We start from the raw sequence: 13,230 nt of genomic DNA on the forward strand, positions 1-13,230 counted from the left end.
GTGTGGAGTTTAGCTCTTCTCCCTACATCACATGGGTTTCCTTCTTCCTGCAGTCCAAAGACATGCAGTTAAGCCTAAATTGCTCACAAAACGTGAACGTGAACGTGATTGTGCGAGTGCCCTGAAGCGCGGTGGCGTACAGCCGCCAGCGTCCCGCTGCAACAGGAGGTGACATCACTGCCCATCACAACTGTGAGTGCTGGTTAGAAGATTTATTCACAAAGATTAATGAAGAATGAATCAGCCTCTGTATTATATAGATATGCACACTGGTAATATAAACACATTTCAAAGTGTGTACAAAAATCGGAGTTTGCGGAATTAAATAGGTTAGTAATAAAATGCTAATTTTAACCAGTAGTTTTATAGGTGAGATGGTGTTAAATATTGTATAGTTATATTATAAAATTGGTGCCATTATCAGTTTGTTTGTTCTCATAATTTAAGGAGAATTAGCTCCAATTTAATGTTAATTTCAGGTGCCCCCCCCCCATGTTGTCATGGTTTTATTGGTTTGAGCTACACAGGGTTGTTTTTGCTGTATCATGGGGCCATGTGACTCTTTACTGGTTAAGTGGTCTGTAGGCGGGTGGATTTGTGGATGTGTGCAGATGTGGGTTTCTTGGCTTTGGGGGACTTAATGTGTGCAGATTTGGGCTTCTTGGATTTTGGAGTTTTAATGCGCCTGTTTTTTGTGGATTTGACAATTTGCGAGGTTGTGGGAGTTGGGGTAGCGAGTGGTTTCTCCCCAGGACAGCTCTTGAAGATCTGGACATCCTTGACCTTCTTGCCCCGAAGTTGTGGTGGGTGACCGCAGGTGGCTCTTACCTTCAGGTTCACACTCTCGATCCACCTGGGGCAGAGACAAACGGGTCAAGTTACTGCTGGATAAATATAAATGTGGAGTTATTTGGTGGATGGAGATCATTGCAAATGTCCTAATGATTAAAAGGCTTGTAGAGTTTAAGTTACGCATCTCTTTCTATCTGGCCTTCCTGTGTTGGCTGAGAGAGAGAGAGAGCATAAGAGTCCCCTCACTTGCGCAGGGGCAGCAGTGTGCAGTCACACATCAGGGGGTTCCCGCTCAGGTTGATGACCTCCAGGCCTGTGAGGGGACTCAGGCTGGGCAGTGCCTCCAGCTGGTTCCCCTCCAGCAGCAGACTGCGCAGCCCCGAACCCAGGCCGGCCAGAGAATCCTTTGACATCTGTATGGCAAAATCAATCAATATAACGTCAAGTTGTCTGAAATTGGGATGATAAAAACTATGCGCCTCACCTTCTCCAGGCCCATGCCATCGAGATAAAGATGCTTCAGGCTGTCTGCCAATGAGAGGAAGGCTCTGGGTCCCACCCAGCGAACGGGATTCTCGGAGAGGCGGAGCTCGGCCAGGTTAGCCACCTTAGCAAGTGCGTCGCTTGGTACCTCTCTGAGCTGGTTGGAGCTCAGATGGAGGGTGTTGAGGGCGGGGGCGGGCTCAAAAGCTCCAGGTGCAACAGTGCTGATATTATTTCCCGCCAGGTACAGCCCAGTGAGCCTCTTGGTGTCCGCGAGGATTCCCCGCCCCAGGTTAGCTATGGTGTTGTTCTCCAAGTGGAGCACGAGGAGGTTGGGAAGAAGTTGAAAAGCTCCACAGGGGAACTTGGCAAACTTATTCCGCTCAAGGTGCAGGTAGGTGAGCTCAGGGACGCCCTTGAAGGCTTCGGCGCTCAAGACGGAGAGATCGTTCTCTGACAGGTAGAGATACACCAGGCTCCTCATTCCACTGAAGGCACCTTGCACTAGTTCATGGATCTTGCAGCGCTGCAGGTGCAGAGAGACCACCTGGGCCAGGCCGGTGAAGCTCTGGCTGGGGATGTAATGGAAGTGGTTTTCCCGGAGGTCCAGCAGACTGGTGTCTGGAGGGAAACCGCGGGGAACCGTAGTGTGGCCACGGTTCTCACAGGTGGAGTGGTTGGTCTCACCCTGGTCAGACGGGGAAGGGAAAAGAGTCTGTGACTGCTGTGCAAAATCCAGTAGCCGCCTTTTGCCGAACTGCTCCCTCCCACAACCTCTTACAGGTCTCTGTTAGCTTTGTAGCTTCTGAATTCTTCAGGGTTTCTAATGCAATAAAACTCAGACACTGAGCTGTACAATGCAGGTGTTATACTGGTGTTGCCATTTTCCCCTTACATGGATGCCTCTGTTCTGGGATAGCTGAACGCATCTGGGGGGGGCATGAAGTCAGGCCCACTGGTTTGCTTTTTTTAAAAAAACAATGTTATAATTTCGGCCATTTTTAATAAAGTTGTATTGGATTGTTGTTAATTGTATTTTTCTTAATGAAGCTCCTAAAGTTATCCAGCCCCCCCCCCAGTTTATGACCATGATGAATCTGTCAGATGAACAGGCCAATTAAGCATTTTTCAAAAAAAATAAATAAAATAATAATAATAATACTGCTTCTACTCAGTTCTTGGCCTTGAAGTTTTGCCATATTTAAGCTAAAAGCAGCTGTTGGGGGAAATAATACACATATGAAATAACACTTATAGTGGGGAAGAGAGCAAACCACACTTCAGTGGTCAAACCCGTTCAAGGCCATTAATGAGAACTAAGAAGTGAAGAGTTTGCGTCAGAACAAAACTATCCAAACGAAACTCCCCCTATCTTTAGGGATGACGGTGTTTAGCCAGCGGTAGATAGAATTGTCCCAGCAGTTCCACATTTAATACCCCAGCCAGCAAGATGCTTATGTTTGGGACATGTCTTTGAGTCTTATGTTCTAGTTGGCCACCTTCCAACCTGCGCAGTGCGTTCCGAGCTGTCAGCGCGCCCCCCCCTTACCTCGCAGACGCAGTTGGCGGGACACTGGACCTTGTAGCGGGGCTGGGGTGTGGTGAGGAGGGCGGAGCTGTTCATCTCCTCCATCTCCGCTTTCAGCATGGCCTCCTGGCTCTGGCATCGTAGGTCGGGGGGATGTATGGCTCCCAGATTCTCTCCGGAGAGGTAAGGGGGCCCGGCGCAGGCCCCCAGCAGCCGGACCCGGCCCCGAATGCTCCACTCCATCAGCGGCCGCAGGTAGCAGCTGCAGTAAACCGGGTTGCCGGTTAGGTTGAGTCGTGACAAGGACTCTGGGCCGAGGAGTGGGTGCAGGATACGCAGCTGGTTGTGGCTGAGGTCCAGATGGGCCAGCCGGGGCGCCGAGGTCAGCGCCATCTGCGAGAAGTCCTGCAGGGACATGTGGTCCAGCAAGAGGTGTGCGAGCTTGGGCATGACCACAGTTTCCTCACCCAGGTAGGTCATGGGGTTGTGACTGAGCTCCAGACGGGTCAGCTCAGGCAGTCTGCAAGGAGAAAAGTCTGGTGAGGAGGATCAGACACAAGGAGGCTGGAGGGCGCAGTGAAAATCCATAAGAACACAGAATCAGTCTTCTGGACTTAATAATCATCACTTTATTAATCCCTGTGGGGAAATTGTCTTTACGCCTCCCTCAACTTGCTCTTTGTAAGCAAGCTGTCCGCCAAGGGCAGCCACCAGGGAGCCTTGCTCAAAAACCTGCAGACGTGCTGAGGCTGGGTTTGAACCGGCAACCTTGTGATTACAAGCACCCAGGCTTAGCCCAATGAGCCACACGCTGCCCCATTGACTTGACTTCAACCACCTACATGGAAAATTCTTCCAGCTAAGCACTCCAGCTGTTCTGCAGTCCCAGCCACCCTGCGACCATCTACAGCAGGGGTAGCCAATCTTATCCGCAAAGGGCCGCTGTGTATGCGGGTTTTCACTGCAACTCCCTAATTAGATTACTAATTAGGACTGATTGGCTGAGAGTCCTCACACCTGGGTTTGAACAGCTGACCTACAGGTTATCCCAAAAACCTGCATACACACCGGCCCTTTGCGGATAAGACTGGCCACCCCTGATCTACTGGATAAGTGGTTGCAAGGTGGACAGATGTGTCCATTCTGAACACCAGAATACATTTCTGATACCTCTTGGCTAGGCCTTCAGATTCCACAGGAACACAGTGTACTGCAGCACAGCATTCACAATAACCGCATACCCAAGCAGCCGGAGCGCAGCCCCCAGCGGGGGGCGCTGTACCTGGTCATGGGCGACGTCGGGAAGAACTGCAGCTCGTTGTGGTCCAGGCTGAGGCGGAGGAGAGTGAAGAGGCCGGCGAAGGCCTCCACAGCCAGGTTATTCAGCGAGTTGTGGCTGAGACGCAGCCACTTGATGGCCTGCAGGCCCTGGAAGGCCATGTTGGGCAGGTAGACCAGCCGGTTCTGGGCGAGTGACAGCAGACTGACGGAGCTCAGCTGGGAAAAAGCCCCTGGCTGGATTTCCTCCACCAGGTTATGGTCGAGGAGGAGCTGCTTCAGCGACGAGAGCCCATCAAATGACTCCTGTCCGACAGAACAATGAAACATTCGTCTCAGTCTCAGTGTTGACTGCAGAGGGAATCCAATTATTCACAGTGGAATTCAATATATCGTACCCTACAAACACTACACACAAAGCGCACAGAAACGGGGGGTGGAACTAACGGGTAAGAATGTATAACAATACAAATTCCAGAGTTTAAAAACATATCATGAAGATACATGCCTAATCATTTAAATGTAATTAAATAAAATTACCCACAATCCTGACCAGATTGAATGGATGGATGGATAAAACCAAAGTAAATAAAACAGAAAAAACAATCCCACTTTCGTTGAAGCTTTTATCAGAAGTGGCTTTCAGTTTTTGCTCATTTCTATGGCTGGAAAATTACTTAAACAATTCAGCTGAAATGCGTGCCTGCAAGTTATGAGTCCATATCATTAATGGATGGGCTCCCAACTTTGATATACTCATGCATCCATACCTTTCGATAATTATATTAATTATTCATTATAATAATTTATCACGTTAAAAAATGTTATGACTAAGGAGAAACTCGCCTTAATCTCTGAATTCTGCATGCATGGGAGGGGCCAACGCTTCTGAATAATAATATATTTTAATCTGTGTTGACCGCGTGTCTCCCCAGAAAAGCAGAGCAGCCGCCGTACCTGGTATAGAATGGCTATTTTGTTACTGGCCAGGTTGAGGTGGACCAGGCGCCCCAGGCCCCGGAACGCCCCCACGCGCACCCTCTGAATGCCGCACCGCAGCAGGGACAGGTGGGTCAGGTAGGGCGTGTGCTGAAACGCCCCTGTGGGCAGCTCCTGGATGGTGTTCCCCTTCAGGTCCAGCTTCAGAGTGATCTGAGGCGAAGGAATGGCACGCGGAAGTGGGAGATGGTGAGAACAGTGGATGGCCAGAAAAAGTAAGTGACGGAATGTTTTGGAGCGAGTATGGAAAAGGGGAAGTTTTACACTATACTTAAAGGCGGACTTGCTGATTGTGGTCCCTAGGTTAGCTCATGCTGCCACCCCTCACCTCGTTGATAGCGGGCGGAACCTGTGTCAGATTTTTGTTGGCACAGGTCACGGTGAGCTGGATGCTGTCACACACACACACCCTGGGGCATCTGCTGGGCCGCACAGCGGTAACGCAAAGGAGCCGCAAGAGCGCCACTGCAGCCCAAGACAAAACGGCGCGCTGCATGGGACACGCCTGCGCCATCTAGGAAGAAATTAATTCATTACATTAAACGACATAGAAGGTGGTGACACCACGGGGTCATTTAGGCATGATATCTATATTTAACGATATTTTTTCTTCTCGGCTGGTTCCCACGTATTCACTCGCTAAATTTCCAGACAAGTAAAATGCTGCGCTTATCTTCAGAGTCGTCGCACATTTGTATTTCAAACACGCGCTGTATAAAAACATAAATGGATAACGATTTCCAATTTCGAAACTTTTGAGACTATTGGTTATTTTGTCGACTTACCTTCGTGAGTTTGAAAGGAAAAAAGCCGTTTTCTTCGTATTACAATTTACATATACATTAGCCTTTATAGGCCTACCTCTTCAGTAAGAGAGTAAAAGTTATAAAATACCAAAACTATTCCACAATAGGCTATACGTGCACATCTGCTCCGACCATTTCCTTTGTAGATTTACTTAAAAACAGACCAACGCGAGGAAAGCGGGCACATTTAGGTCAATTTAGCTGCAGTCCAGTCTTAAGTAACGCCGTCTTTCGGAAAGTGACACGTCTTCGACACATTTCTGAACCTCTCACTTTGTCCAACAGAGTTTCAAGACGACTTTGTGGCAACTCAAAAATGGAGTTCCAGTTTACACTACTCATTTTGCATTTCTGAAACAAATATTAGGAACAAATAAAATATTGCTGCGATTATTTGGTTTTGCGGGTGTAACCTACTCTCGGTTCTGTGGCCTCTATTCTGCTTGGGGCTGAATTTAACCACCCTCGACCAATATAAACTGTTAGAACATTACTGGATGGAATAACAGCGGAAAATAATCTTAATTACACTAGATTAGACTGACAGACGCCTGTTTAGTAAAAAAAATCCCATGTTTATAGGCTAATTTTATAAATAATATAGGACCAATAGCATTATTCGGCGCTCTGGACCCTGTAGGTACTACTTCCACCAGCAACACATAAAGTCGACGTTAAGTGAAATTATGCAGATAAGAGTCGTGAATGCAAAACAGTTTTCTAGTTTATGTTGCTTCTGATACTGGGGATACTGGGTGAGCTGAATGTTATCCGATAGGGAGATGTAACGCAGAAGAACGCTACGGCTGCCCAAGATGAAGCGAAATTAATTGATTATACAGTATTATCTCAAGATGGTAAAATCACAAGGTCATATAGCGCTGCAATCGACGAAACTACTCCCTAACTTTTATTTGGCGTCAGATACTGTTTCGTTTGGATGCAAAGTCCGCGAAGCGATTCACCAATTAACGCGTCTGCGCACATTTCAGCACGATTTTAAATCGATTTGCTATAGTTTGTGTTTGGTTATATGTATTATGATTTAGAACTGATCATTCCCCTCGTAATCCCGAGTCAATGTATGAACCCCAAGGTGAGAATACTGTATTGTTTCTAATCTCAGAGGTGCCGAGGAGATCGGGACAAACTTCCTCGTTACTCCTCTATGTCAGACCAATATAATCCTCATAATCAGACCTCCGTATGGCAAAGGGACGCCCCTTTTGGGAGGTGGATTGTCATGAAATTGGGGGAAAAAATCATCTCATCCTCCAAATGATGGGCAAACACACATTAGTGTGAGTGACAGCAAGTCGAAACAGAAAATGAGTGGAGAGGAGAACTAAATATGAGTGTGATAAGCCATACTAAGTATGATCCTAGCAAAAGTTGGTCAATGGGCAACCTTATACCAATCTATAATGTGGCTAAACGCCCTTTGTAATTTTGGTATTAAAGCAAAATCTATATTTGACAGAACATGCCTCCTTCAAACCAGTACAACTTAGCAGGACAAGAGTTAAATGTCTGTTTTTAGAAAAGTATAATAGAACATACATCACTGAAATTATACAGCAGACCGGTATGAAAAAACTGAGCACTGAGCCTGATTACATTTCCCTTCCTACGCGCAACCAGGGCCGTGCTATAACCTTAGACAGCAGGGTAAAGGAATGACCTGTTCCTGTACAGAACGACCAAGATCCTTCCTCAAAAGGTCAAAGATATCAGTACTAAAAGACACGCTGTGACATGTATGCTTTTAAACAGTGCAGTGCAAACGACGGAAACAACATCCATTAGAAAAAGGCACTGATGCGTAGAAGCTTCCCAGCTGGGTCCGGTCACCATTTACACCCCTATAGATCACAGTCCCGTGCTGGAGAGCTGAATCTACCTGTGCTGACATACATGGTCCCTTCGCCATACTTATTACTTTAGACTATTTATTTATGAAAAAGGAGAGAGTGTCCAAAAACATAGGCAGCACAGTAATAAAACCCTTCTGATGTCGATATGCAGCCTTCAGTTCTGCTGGAGTTGAACGCGGAAGCGTCCGTGTGTGGCCCAGTCATACAGCAGCGCAGCAAGGCAGTGTGTGTCTGTCTGTGGGTGTGAGAGAGAGTCTGTGTGTCCTGAGTGGAGGATAGTACAGGCTGCTTCAGAGCCTTGGTCCAGTACTGCCCAGGATGTAGCACTTTGGAGGTCCTGGGCCGTGGGGTCGCTCTCAGCAATCCAGTCTGATCCTTCTTTCCAAGGTGGTCTTGAGGTTGTTCCAAGCGCTGGCACAGGATTCAAAGGCTTGGCTTTGCCTAGAGCACAAGCAGGAACAGACACGCACACACATTACCATACAGCAGCTAACAAGGGACTATCAGGGTATGCACAAAAACAACCAGTTTAAAGCAATATAACAAAAAATATTTGTTTTCATTCATTATATTAACATTTAAGTAATTTCTAGATGCTATTATCTAAAATGGCACAAACCCTATTAAGATTTCTTCAAAAAACAACTATTATTCGAACAATGCAGTATCTTAGAATTAGAATTTTTTTTTTTATCATTGTTATAAAACCTCTATTTTGTATTTCTTTAGCTAGGGCACAGAGACCAAGGGAAGACCCACACTTACCGGGACACAAGAGCGTCCAGCGTGCTGAGGTGGTCCCTTGGGAAGTAGACCTGCCGCACCACGTGCTCCAAGACCAGCAGGTGACCTGGCACCACCGAAAGGGTCTTTGCATTGTCCTCGCTCTGGAAAAAGGAGCGTGACAGTGAGAAAAGGGACAAGGAAGCATTAGTAAAGCCTGTATTTGCGTTATATGGGGGACTGATATATTACTGAAGAATCACAGCGACGGATGTGGGCTTACTGGTCAGTAAGGCTGACTTGTTTAATTTGCGTTTACCTTGAGCAGCGCCAACATCGTCATCAGACTGGAGATGAAGTCGTAGGTCTGGAAGGACGGACAGGAGAAGGCCTTCTTCAGCAATGCGTCTGTATGGGAGATGAAGGGAGACAGACTGATCAATATGGAGGGAGTAAGCTACTTTAAAATTATACCATCTAGTATTAAAATAGTAAGACCGACACTATTTGTAATATGACAACAGACAAGATAAGTCAGAAGCACCCAGTTTATTGCTCTGTGTTCATCTGTATTACCATGTAGAAGAGAAACATTGTACATCAAACAAGTTCCTCACCAGTGCTCTCCAGCACAGCTCTCCTGACCTGGAGATCTTCTCCATACACAGATGAGATCTTCAGGAACATCGCCGCTGTCTTGCCAGCGTCTGACACGTCGACCTGGTCAGGAGGGGAGGGCTGTCAAATCTTCAGGTTCGTCTGGCCTGGGAAGGCCCAGACGTCCGGCTGCCTCCCTGCTCCACTTAAATGGTGCATGTAGGAGTTCCGCGTCGTCCGTCTGCTTACCTGTTGCTCGATAAGCAGGTTCCTCTTGGTTCCGAGGCTGAGTAGTTTGCCGGGGGAGGGGGCACTGAGGAAGGAGTCAATGTCCACAGGTGTTGAGGACTCGTCAGGTGTGGACACCTAAGAAAATGAAGAAAAAGATGACGGAGGGTACCAGAAATTTACTTTAGAACATAATTTTCCTCAGAGAACCACATTAAACTGTTATAGAGTGTTTCAGCTGCTAAATCTTTGATTTAAAAAAAAAAAAAAAACAGAAATTCAGCCTGACTCTGGATTTGTGGTCTGGTTTGAAGCTCCCTTCTCCCTTCTGGTTTGACTCTCCCTCCACGTCTCCTTACCCCATTTTCTGTTACTGCATCTGGTTCTTCGACCTCCTCATCCTGAAGCTCAGAATCTTCGTCGTCCTCCTCTTCTTCACGATCAGCGTCCTCTTCATCATCCTCCAGCTCTCCCTCATCATCACTGTGGATGGAGGACACATGGAATATATCACAACAACTAGGATCCTCCCAGAGATAAATGGAGGTACTGCTATCAGATTATTTGCTCACGCACAACCAACAGGTCGCACTGAAGGTCAGGACCGCTCCCATACCTGAGTGAGCACAAGGTGTTGCCCATGTTCATGGCGTCCATGGTGTCCTTCAGAGCTTCACAGCCATCCTCACCCAGACAATTACCTGAGCACGAGACAGACATAAGTGCACACACACATAACTGAGATGACATCACCTCATTAGATGACTTTGGGTGGTCAGTTGGTGTGTGTCTCTATATGAATACCATTGAGGTCCAGCTTCTCCAGCTGGCTTTTGTCCTTAACAGCATCAGCCACCAGCAGAGCTGCTTCCTCCGTTATCTCACCGAATGAGAGATTGAGCTCCTGCAGTTGGAGACGAAGTCAATGCAGTGAGATAAAGCAGCAGGTTCTCTCAGACACGGCCTGAGTGCCCAGGAATGGATGAGTCACCCAAACATGTATAGGTGACGGTACCTTTAGGATGGGCAACCCTTCTCTCAGGGCCTCAGCTATGGCCAGAGCACCTTGGGAGCGCACCAAGCAGTCGCCGAAATTGATCACCTGGACATTGCGCAGGTGCTTCAGGGCCTGAGGGGGACAGGATACGGGGCAAATGTAAGTTTAAGCCCCTACCAGTTACGTCACCCAGACCCAGAGATGCTCCGTTGTGGGAAGAACACTAGTATAAACAGGCTGAACAGCCGCGGGTTCATTCTGCATTCCACTGTCTCGCTACCTTTGCCATGGCGATGGCGCCTTTCTTGGTGAACGTGTTGTCGTTGAAGTTTAGTACACGCAGCTGGGGGTTGAGCCACATGGCCCCCGCCAGAGCCCTCACCCCCGGATGGTTGATGCCGTTCTGGGGCATGTGCACCTCCTCCAGGCTACCCAGCACCTGCCAGACAGAAAAAAAAGAGCTTCTAATTGATGATAAACAGCCAAGGAAAAGCCAGCTCTCACACCAGTGGACTAGCCTGCCCAATGTCGTCATGGTAACGCTCCATGCACCCAGCCTCTTGTTCTGTGCATGAGATCTGTAAGCTATATATACCATAACAGATGAACATCTTATACAGAATTTAAATAACTTACTCTAGATTATAGTTCTTCTACAAGGAGCTGGACCTTCTCTGCTGATACTCGCAGATCAGTAACCTAGCAGCAAGCACCTGTTGTCATAGCAACGGGAGGATGAGTATGTCCGAGCCGGAGTACCTGGAATGCTTGTGCGAGCGCTGTGGCCCCTTCATTTTCCAGCCGGTTCCGCCCAGCGACAAACACCTTGAGCCGGAGGGGCGTGCCCAGCAACGCAGACTGTGTGTGGCAGTCCATCAATGCGGCAGCGAGGATCTGCACACAACATCCAGGTTCACTTTTCTACAGCTTGGGTTTTATGTGAATTCTGCTAATGAAAACCAGCAACAAATAAATGTCTTTTATAGACGCTTAACCTTGCCGCCCCCGACACCCATGCCGCAGTTGTTCAACCGCAGTTCCCGGAGGCTGTGGCAGGAGGCGCTCTTGAGCAGTGCCTCGATCCCCCTCACGCCATCGGGCCCGAAGGCGTTGTCACTCAGGTCTAGCTCAGCCAGCCGTGCCCCTGCTCTTATCAGTCCATTGCCCAAAGAGGTCTGGAAATGAGTGAGGGGAAGATAGGACTCAGCACAGCACAGCTATCACATCAGACAGGAAGGTTAACAAATTGCAACCTTACTCTAACCTTAACAACGTACTCTAAATGAACAATGTAAAGCCTGATACCCAAGTCAGACATGGAGACAAGCTACGTAGTTTAATGCGTATCAGGCTAAATGTTATTCTAATAGTCCACTTATAATGTCAAATAATGCCGATAATTAGCAAAATATTGTTAATTCTCACCTTCATCTCCTTTAACCACAGAACTGAGTGATAATAACCCCAGGGGGGGAAAAAAACACGGGAAAAACACAGACAGTCCAGAGGGGTGAAGCAGAGGACACTTACCAAAGCTGGAGGGATCTCAGATCGCAGACGGCCAGTGAACATGTCACTCCAGTAGCAGAACTGCGAAGAACGAAACAACAGCCAGGTGTACAGGTGTCTATGCACACTTACTAGCACTGCACGATATCACACTGCGATTATATCGCGCATGTGCAGTAATCACCAGGACTTTAGATGATGTGTGCAGAAATTCGTCCGGACGCTGGCTTTTCAGTACTATACCTACATTTAGTAACAACCATAATTCCACAGGCAGTTTAGTAGTACTCATAAAATATCAATGAGAAGCATATTGTGACATCCAAAAGTTATCTGTATAAATTGAGTTTATTCTTCTGCTTAATAAATCTGTCAGACTGCAAAAAGTACTGCCACACCACTGATGTCTTAACTTGTTTTTCCATTGTGGAAGAAAAATCAAACATTAATCAATATTATGCAAATCATATACTAATTCAATGAGTAATTACTAATGAAACCTATGTTACCATTTATGTTGTAACTTAATTGTAATGATATATGACTGTATAATTATTACATTATTACTACACTGCTGAACAGTGAATATTAGCTTGCACTTAGAAAAACTAGGCTTTCATGCATATAAGCGGAACTAAAGTATTTTGATATGATAGCTCATTCTGCAAGAGGACCGGATCAAGGTACAGACCTGATCCGAGAAATAAGGCTCCTGCAATATAAGGAAGGCATGAATGTTGAGAGGGTGTTAAGGATACGAGTAAGGAGCAAAAGGAGTATATGGGGAAGTAAAATGAATAGCTGAAGAACTCAACTTGTTCTGAAGAGGATAATAACCACAAGGGTAATCATGAAAAGGTCGACCCTACCTTGACCTGATAATAGGCCTCATTATCAGTAGTAACTGGTGAACACATATCCGACCTCTCCTCAGCTGACTATAAGCTGTCGCAATTCTTTGGCTATAAAAAAATGTAAGCACCTGTTGTTGGGGGAACAGATCACAAGACCCATGAAAGACTGCCGAGTGCCTGTTCCCCAAATATTTGGAAAAGGAAATAAAGTTTTGTCAGACTATTAAACTAATCGACTTCTGCCAAATTCCTTTCACACCATAGCATCTCCTCTTTTAAAAGATGTCGTGGTTGCTGATCTGCCCCTTTCTTCATTGCCACCTCAGTGCTTATCGCTTCCATGATTTACCAAAACAGTATGTGATGTGCTCTGCTAACCTAATTTAATAAGCATAAGGATATGCCGAATTTATACAGATGACTAGCTTTTGGGCGCCACGATACGCATCTCAAAGATTTTAAATATTTTAAATTGCGACCTGCCCATTTCAGTTAATATTCCAGACAGTCAATGTTTCATTTGATGAAGAACTTTAATATTACAAACACAGATTTTAAAATA

At 46.6% G+C, this 13,230-nt stretch overlaps 2 protein-coding genes and 1 long non-coding RNA gene across 12 annotated transcripts in view; 1 reads left to right on the top strand and 2 right to left on the bottom strand.

Annotated features, from left to right (window-relative positions):
- Positions 1 to 197: 197 nt before the first annotated feature.
- chadlb (chondroadherin-like b) lies at positions 198 to 6,524 on the bottom strand. Its single transcript, XM_023814523.2, has 8 exons — positions 5,866 to 6,524; positions 5,409 to 5,594; positions 5,039 to 5,233; positions 4,086 to 4,387; positions 2,825 to 3,323; positions 1,277 to 1,963; positions 1,039 to 1,205; positions 198 to 853 (listed from the first exon to the last, which is right to left on the bottom strand). The coding sequence occupies exons 2-8, from the start codon at positions 5,592 to 5,594 to the stop codon at positions 571 to 573; spliced, it is 2,319 nt and encodes a 772-aa protein (XP_023670291.2). The 5' UTR covers positions 5,866 to 6,524; the 3' UTR covers positions 198 to 570.
- LOC140590837 (uncharacterized) lies at positions 5,104 to 12,214 on the top strand. 2 transcript variants are annotated; one of them, XR_011991688.1, is made up of 5 exons: positions 5,104 to 5,295; positions 8,490 to 8,605; positions 8,812 to 8,935; positions 9,152 to 9,236; positions 11,752 to 12,214. It is a non-coding gene; the product is annotated as an uncharacterized lncRNA (long non-coding RNA). The 2 variants fall into 2 exon arrangements; XR_011991687.1 differs by having other exon boundaries at positions 5,108 to 5,295; positions 9,152 to 12,214.
- Positions 7,416 to 13,230, bottom strand: part of rangap1b (Ran GTPase activating protein 1b) — a 10,196-nt gene continuing 4,381 nt past the window's right edge. For 7 of the 9 annotated variants that reach the window (XM_023814532.2, XM_023814524.2, XM_023814526.2 and 4 more), the window contains exons 4-16: positions 11,836 to 11,895; positions 11,301 to 11,480; positions 11,065 to 11,199; positions 10,586 to 10,744; positions 10,324 to 10,437; positions 10,113 to 10,212; positions 9,925 to 10,009; positions 9,668 to 9,791; positions 9,330 to 9,446; positions 9,101 to 9,203; positions 8,803 to 8,891; positions 8,526 to 8,647; positions 7,416 to 8,201 (exon numbers count right to left, since the gene is read on the bottom strand). In XM_023814532.2, the coding sequence (XP_023670300.2) occupies positions 8,117 to 8,201; positions 8,526 to 8,647; positions 8,803 to 8,891; positions 9,101 to 9,203; positions 9,330 to 9,446; positions 9,668 to 9,791; positions 9,925 to 10,009; positions 10,113 to 10,212; positions 10,324 to 10,437; positions 10,586 to 10,744; positions 11,065 to 11,199; positions 11,301 to 11,480; positions 11,836 to 11,895 (1,473 nt within the window). In that variant the 3' untranslated portion in view covers positions 7,416 to 8,116. Of the gene's footprint in view, positions 8,202 to 8,521; positions 8,648 to 8,802; positions 8,892 to 9,100; positions 9,204 to 9,329; positions 9,447 to 9,667; positions 9,792 to 9,924; positions 10,010 to 10,112; positions 10,213 to 10,323; positions 10,438 to 10,585; positions 10,745 to 11,064; positions 11,200 to 11,300; positions 11,481 to 11,835; positions 11,896 to 12,683; positions 12,777 to 13,230 lie in introns of those variants that run through there. The other 2 variants (XM_023814533.2, XM_023814525.2) reach the window with 2 other exon arrangements.

This window comes from Paramormyrops kingsleyae, chromosome 5 (genome assembly GCF_048594095.1).
Source record: "Paramormyrops kingsleyae isolate MSU_618 chromosome 5, PKINGS_0.4, whole genome shotgun sequence".
NCBI classification, from domain to species: Eukaryota; Metazoa; Chordata; class Actinopteri; order Osteoglossiformes; family Mormyridae; genus Paramormyrops; species Paramormyrops kingsleyae.